Here is a 6,968-nt window from a genome sequence, read left to right on the forward strand (position 1 = left end):
ACAAAACGTTGAGACCCTACAAAACAGGCAAAGACGACTATCGTGCTTTTGTCATGATTATTTGTGTTTGGTAGAAGTTATGCCTTTTTTTGGAAAAGGTTCCTTACTTGATAAAAAGCTCAATCGTGGTGGCGAATTATCAAACTTCGCCTAACTTCCATTTGTTGATTCTAACATCATTAATTGATTTGAAAATTTGATAGCCATGTGAAAATTATCATTTTTCGGATAAATTAATTAAAAAAGGTCCAGAATATATTTTCGAACTTGGTTCTTCTTCGGTGGAATAAAAAAAAAATCGCAAGCATGGATAATCCATGCATTTATAAAGCAAATAAGACAACAATAAAAACTCCACGTTTTCCATTTTTTCGGCCATCTCCCCACTGCCTTTCCCCTATGTTAGGCCCATCAGTGCGCGCTCGCGGCCTTTCGACACCCCGTCCCGTTCTTACTGGCCCCCGCGCGCAGCTATCGGCAGCCCCGGGAGCGACGTTTTCACCCTCTAATTGTCCATACATCGCCGAGCTTTCCGTGAGAAATCATTTATCACCGGGCGCGGTATATTTATCATTTTATCATTTTATCGCGGCCGAGGATCGATCGAACCGAACATGGTGAGTTGGACTCGAACACAGTGCAGCCAGAGGTGATTGGCAATGTCTTCCGGATGCCGCTCAGACGAGTTAAGGTGCTGTAGGATGGTGTGACAAGGAGTGAGCGATAAGGTAGCTACGGATGTGATTTCATGAATTCAAACAGATGCGCTATTGTAAGAGCTTCCGAACGACATACGGTTTGTCATTAGTCTGTTACTTTGGCAATTGTAGTGACGCTAGGATGCAACCTTAATTATGTGCCTCAGTAATTTAATAATCATGCAAATATGCCGCAGCGAAAACACAATGCTGAGTATTTGAAGCAAATATGTTGCTGAAACTCTCTTCAAGCATATTTTGCCACTTTGTCACACATTCTTCCTTTCGCGGATGATTTGTCTTTTGCTCAGCCTCATTCAGTTCATATTTAAATAGGCTGTTGTCACCTCCGGAAGTCAGCCTTAATATTCCGCTGAACCGTAGCTGGTCGCTTGCAATTGGCAATTTCCTATCCGCCCTTTCGCCTGAACTCGCAAAAGGCCGGACCAATCTCGCGAGTTCGATTCCCCTGCATGTCAGTGTCAATTCATTTTTCATGTGCGCTTTATTCACCTCTCAAAGAACAATGATTTCAAAAGTTGGGGATCACGCACTAGGGTCGCCGGTAAAATTTGAAAATAGAAAACTGCATTAGCCGCGGGACAGATAATGGCGCCGCCAGGAAGGGGAGGATCGGGGAGAGGAGAGAGAGGGGAGGGAGAGAGCACGCAGAGCCATGGCCGACGGGGACTCAGGCAGGGGCGACCAGCTGAAGGCTAATGGGTGAGTATTTTGCTGCTTAGAATGAATAATTGAAGACAGCGATAAACAATGCACAATCGCAGCGTGTTTGGAATCAAATGTACACTCGGGGGCAGATTGATGTTCCACTAATCCCCACCTATCGGGCTCCCATGGCTCAGCACTGGCTACTGCCAGTGTTGCCTGCCCTCAGCACTGGTCAGCACTGCCTGCCAGTGCCAGTGCTACCAGTGCTGCCACTGGCAGTAGCCAGTGCTGAGCCATGGGAGCCCGATAGGTAGGGAGTGGTGGAACATCAATCTGCCCCCGAGTGTACAATCAACATAAAATGTAGTATCTCTCAAGTAATGTATCAAAATGAGATCATTAACTTTTTGACAAATTATGATAAGTTAAAAGGTGTCAGCGGATAACTTTGTCACCATGGCTCTAACAATGTGAAGAAAATGTATTCACTTCGAGCTAAGAAGTCGGATGCTTCAGCCAAGATCCTTTGCATTATCGTTTGCACTTCAATAAATAACTATGCCATCACAACTACATAAGTCATAGAACGTTTTCTTTTGCACGTGGTTCGTCCTTCACACATTGACCAATAATAATGTTTGATAAGAATACATCTAATGCATGGAACGCCAGGTATGCACTTGCACAGGTGTCTACACATCTACGCAAAATCATGATCAACAAAGCAGTATGGAGCGGCTTGACCGACATCTGATAACAGGCAACAGCTCCTTGGCTGTGACCATATTTACGGATGTGAGAGATGTGTACGCTATTGAAAAAATGTCATTCTCGAGGCGCATTGGATTGTTCCTTTAGCTACGGATAAGCCAAGCAAGCGAAGGTTGGGACACATTAGTTCTTTTACCATCAGTTTGCACCAGTGCAGTGTAGACTATGACATTGTGGATTTTGCATCACCACTGCACAACGACTTGATTTTATGCATGGTAGCCACAAAATTAAATGAGAGCAAACGAAGACAAATCCAAATAAATATGTGCTTTGTAGATATACTTTTACGATTTTCATTCCTTAAATTATGCATGTTGTGGATTTATTTTTTCATGATTGTAGCTCAGTAGGCACGATCGAGAAAAAAGGTATTATAATTGCATAACTGTAAATAAGATCTACCAATATGCGACTCCGCGAAATGTTTTTTTTAGAACCAACTGCACATTTTAACCTTAGTTCAAAAATAAGTTAACTAATTGCATGTTAAGCGAACTCGACCAGAATGTGTTGTGCCTAAAAGCTGCAAAACTTGTAACTTGTTGCAGGTAGGTTAGCCATTTCAACTAACTTTGTTTATTGTGGGTAACGTTTAGCTATCTTTCAACTTAATCATGTAAAAATTTAGAACCAAATATGTAAATAATAAATGGATTGCAAAATAGATAAGTCGCGATAACCATCAGCATTTGAAGACACTTTAACTTCCATTGAATATACACAGAGCAATCAGCTACAAAAGGTTTATAACATATGTTTGGCATAAATTTTTACTATTTTGAGATATTTTGTGAAAACTCTCATGTAATCGGTTGCTTAGGTGTGTGTTCTGTGTATATGTATGTGTTTAACTGACTGTCGGCAGATGTGCGGGCGAGAAGGAAATCATGTCTTAATTAAACAGCATATAAAGCTAACTGGTACAACACTACCTTATGATGTGCATTGTGCATCTCGCTACTCCCAGAGTTTGTGTGCATTACAACCATTAGCCTCGGGAGTAACAGAGAGTATAATAAGGAACCATATTTGAACTTCCTCCACTACATACAGCATGTTTCTGCGACCAGCGTTAGACGTCGACTAGACAAAAGATGCACCGCTGCGGCCGTTTCAAGAGCGCTGCGTCCACCCAAGCCGCATTTCTCTGGGTTTTGCAGGCGATAAGCACCAATGAAGTGGCTACAGTAACCCTGACAAATGTATTAGCCGGCGATACGGGCCGATAGTTCCGAATACAGTACTGCGAGTCTAGGCGGCATTTGTAGCGCTGATGAAAACTAAGTGGCGCACGCCGCGACTGTCTCTGTTGCGACACTCCGCGACGGGTGCTCAGTTTTCTGCCGTCACAGTGCTCTGTCTCCTCCCCAGCAACGGAGACAACAAAATGTGCTCTCAGAGACACTGTTTTAGGGAGAGCATGAGTGTCTAATATCCCGCCGAGGGAGACCTGATGCATTCCCTGGTCTGTCCCCCATCCTGCCAGCATGGGGTGGTTTTTATTTAGACCTGGCGCCTCGGCCGCCCCCGGCACGTCTGTCTGAGATCAAATGTCTGTCCAATCGCAGTTTCTTGCTAATTCTCGCGGTTTTCATTCCGCTCGCGGCGGTGGCGGCGCTGACTACCGATGAGAGTCAGCTCTCGGGCCCGGGTCCCCCGTGCGTCCCGCGGCCCCGACCACCCTCCCCGGCGGCTGCATTAGGTAAACAGCCGGCTAACCTCTCCCGCCGCGGCCGGGCCGACCGGCAATAAAGCAATCTGGGCCGATTGCCACCGGCCCGCGGCGTCGGCTCGCGCTCTCGCGGCCCCTGTGATGATTGTTACTGCCTCTGAGAGGCCGTGTGAGACAACCACGGCGGCCTGTACGGAGACGTGTTTCGGTCCCGTCGGCCCGCGCCGCGGTGATTTACACGGGCCTGGTGTGATCTCAGGTGTAATTTGGGTATCGCGAAAGGGAAAGGAAACAGTTAACGGCTGTGATGAGTGGATAATTGGAACGAACACTTTTTGTCTTGTAATCGAGTTGGAGTCAGTAATTTGGAAACTTGAATTATTCTTTTATGCTTTATTCTACTTCATCCTGTAGTTAGCTAATTCGTCGTGCTCTATTTTTCCCAGATGCCACACTGACTGTTTGATACGCTCTATTTTATCAGCACGGCTACCGGGCTGTTTCGGGGTGGATTTTCAGCCTGCAGACGACTCTGCTCAGAGTTCAGAGACACCCTGCGGGGCGGCCGCGCCGGGCGGCGGCGGCACCCCTCGACGCGACGTCCGCGACTCAGAGAATCAGCGAAAAAAGAAGACGTATGGGTGGCTGTCGGGCCGGGGCCGGGCCGCGCGCGGCCAGGTCAGCATCCGGACACACGCGTCACGCTGGTCGCGATAAATGGCTTATTTCGGACGTTGCAGCTCGGTAAAAAGGCCCGCCGGCCGCCCGATCGGGGTCGCCGCTGGGACGATCGGCAAAACCGGGCGCGGCGCGGGTCTCGCTCGGGACGCGCTCGAAGGCGGCTGCCGCGCAGCGCGTGCCCGTGTGTGCGAACAGAGGTATAAATGTTTGTTTCTGATCGGCCCTTACGCTCGCCTCAAGTGTGACAAGCCTCGAGGCCAGACCTGAGATGGATTCGGTGTATTTTTCTTCACCGTGAATTATTATACACATGGGTGAGAAGGTTTAGGCTGCGAGCGTGCCGCCGCGCCTGCCGGCCGGCGCGGCTCGAGTACTCACTTTGACCGATGTGAACTCGCTTCATCCACGGGTACACTTGTCGCGTTAGCTCCGGTTTTGTCTCCTTGTCGTTGTTATTGTTGGCCGATCCTGTGGCGGCGGCGGCCGTGCTGGCCGTGCTGGAGGCCGCCTGTTCGCCGCTGCTGCCCGAGCTGCTCGTGCTCGCCGTCGACCGCGGTGACTGCTGAGACGCCGCCGGCGGGTTCGGCGTCGACGATGTGGAGAGGTCCTGCGGCGAGCCCACACCCGGCTCGAACTTGCAGGAGGTGGTGGCGGTTGCCGAGACGGCCGACGTGGAGGTGGCCGACGCCTGGGACGCCGACGCCACCGGCTTCGTCTTGGTCGGCAGGGCGGGCGAGCTGGCCGGGTGCAGCATTCGGAAGTCGCCACTGGGCATGGTGGGCTGCTGCGGCTGAGGTTGGGGAGTCTGCTGCGGCGGCGGCTGCGGCGGCTGCGGCTGCGGCTGCGGCTGCTGGGTGGCGCCGTAGCCGTACAGCTGCGAGTGCTGCTGCTGCTGTTGTTGCTGCTGCTGCTGCTGGAGGTAGCAGCCGGAGCCGCCGTAACTCTGGTTGTAGTAGTCTCCACCCGACACCTGACTGCCGTCCTGACCGCGCTGCACGGCCCAGTTGGACAAACTGTCCTGGACAAACTGGTAGGAACTCATGGCGTGGCGTCTGCGGCCGACGCCGGTCTCACTGGCTCACTAAACTCACCCGAGTCACTGCCGAGTCACAGAGACTCGGCCGAGTCACACACAGGGAGAGAGCACTCGGATGTGGTCGACGCGTCGTCTAGCGCGCGGCGCAGCGCCTTGCCGCGCGCGCCGCGGTCGGGAGCGGGTTTGCCGACTGACGCGGCCAACCGGCCGACCGGCTCCTGCCGGCTCTCTGTGCCCGTCGCACGGGCGCACCGTCACCGGCCTGGGCCGCTGCCGACGCGCAGCTGTTTGTTGTCGTTTGCCGCGTCGCGCCGCGATGCGACAGTATCGGAGAGCGCGGAATGCGAGCGGTCGCCGTTCAGTGACGGCCGGGCTCGTAAATCGTCTTCGGATGGCTCTGTTCGCACTCTCAGCTCGGCCGTAACCCTTGGACCGGGTGTCCTAATGAGCCGCAGAAGAGGACACCAGAAGCGTGCTCAACACGCCGTAATAGTCCAATAAATTTGACCGACACACGTCGTCGGCCACGAGCGTCAGAGGGCTTCAAAAATTTCCGGCGGGCGCCGTATTGTTTAGGAAAGTCGTAAATTTCAACGCTGAATGCCAGGGGAACGGGGCGAATACCTGTCTCTTACCGGCGGCACTTTTGTGTCAAAAATCCATAAATATCCAAAGGACGAAGCCGAGTTTTCGCTGTAAATCACTTCCACCACTCGTGCACACGCTTCTCCGTCGATCGCGCTCACGCACTTGTTCTCGACCGGACCGTTTTCAATATTACTGTAGTGTGACACCGGCAAGTGCCATAAGACATGTTAACCCTACGAGCTAAATTTACGATCTGTATATGAAAATGCCCGGCCAATCCCTCTCCACTGCGAGTTACGGGCGAGCTCAGGCCATTCGTTCTGGCACGCGGGGGCCGGGCTTCGGCGTTAGTTCGCCGACTGGCCGCCAGGCGGTGCGCTGGCCGTCGTCGGTCGCCAGTCGGCCGCCGGCGGGGCTGATTTACGCTGGTCTGCGCTCCCGCGCCGTCACAGGGCGACACGTAACGGACGCGACGGCCTATTGAGGCGCTCGTTATGACCTCGCCTCAATGCACGGCCAGGCCCATAATGTGCGCCCGGCTCTCGCCCTGTTCGTAATCTGGGTGCTTCCTGGGAGAGAGCGACCTGCGGGGGGCGGGCGGCGGACACTCGGTGACACTTCCCGTGGCCTAGTTCGGAATAGGTATTGTGAATAGAAAATAGCTACCTAGATGATAGATCCTTAGCATATGAATCTATATCGCCTCAACATCACTCCGTTCGTATCTCAGTCGTTCACCAACCGATAGCCGATCGGTACCAAAACGGTCCGGCCGCCGAGCTGGCTTGTTAGCCGCCGCCGCTGCAGCAGCGCCTAATTGGACAGATTTTTGGACGTGCCGCGAACAGGT

General features: G+C 52.2%; 1 protein-coding gene across 1 annotated transcript in view; it reads right to left on the reverse strand.

Annotated features, from left to right (window-relative positions):
- LOC122377753 (homeotic protein Sex combs reduced-like) overlaps positions 1 to 6,446 on the reverse strand; it is a 55,094-nt gene extending 48,648 nt beyond the window's left edge. Inside the window, exon 1 of the mRNA XM_043358143.1 lies at positions 4,873 to 6,446. Coding sequence (XP_043214078.1) covers positions 4,873 to 5,536 — 664 coding nt within the window. The 5' untranslated portion in view covers positions 5,537 to 6,446. The remainder of the gene's footprint in view (positions 1 to 4,872) is intronic.
- Positions 6,447 to 6,968: the final 522 nt, after the last annotated feature.

Source organism: Amphibalanus amphitrite, unplaced genomic scaffold, assembly GCF_019059575.1.
Source record: "Amphibalanus amphitrite isolate SeventyFive unplaced genomic scaffold, NRLGWU_Aamphi_draft 000050F_arrow, whole genome shotgun sequence".
In the NCBI taxonomy this organism is placed as follows: Eukaryota; Metazoa; Arthropoda; class Thecostraca; order Balanomorpha; family Balanidae; genus Amphibalanus; species Amphibalanus amphitrite.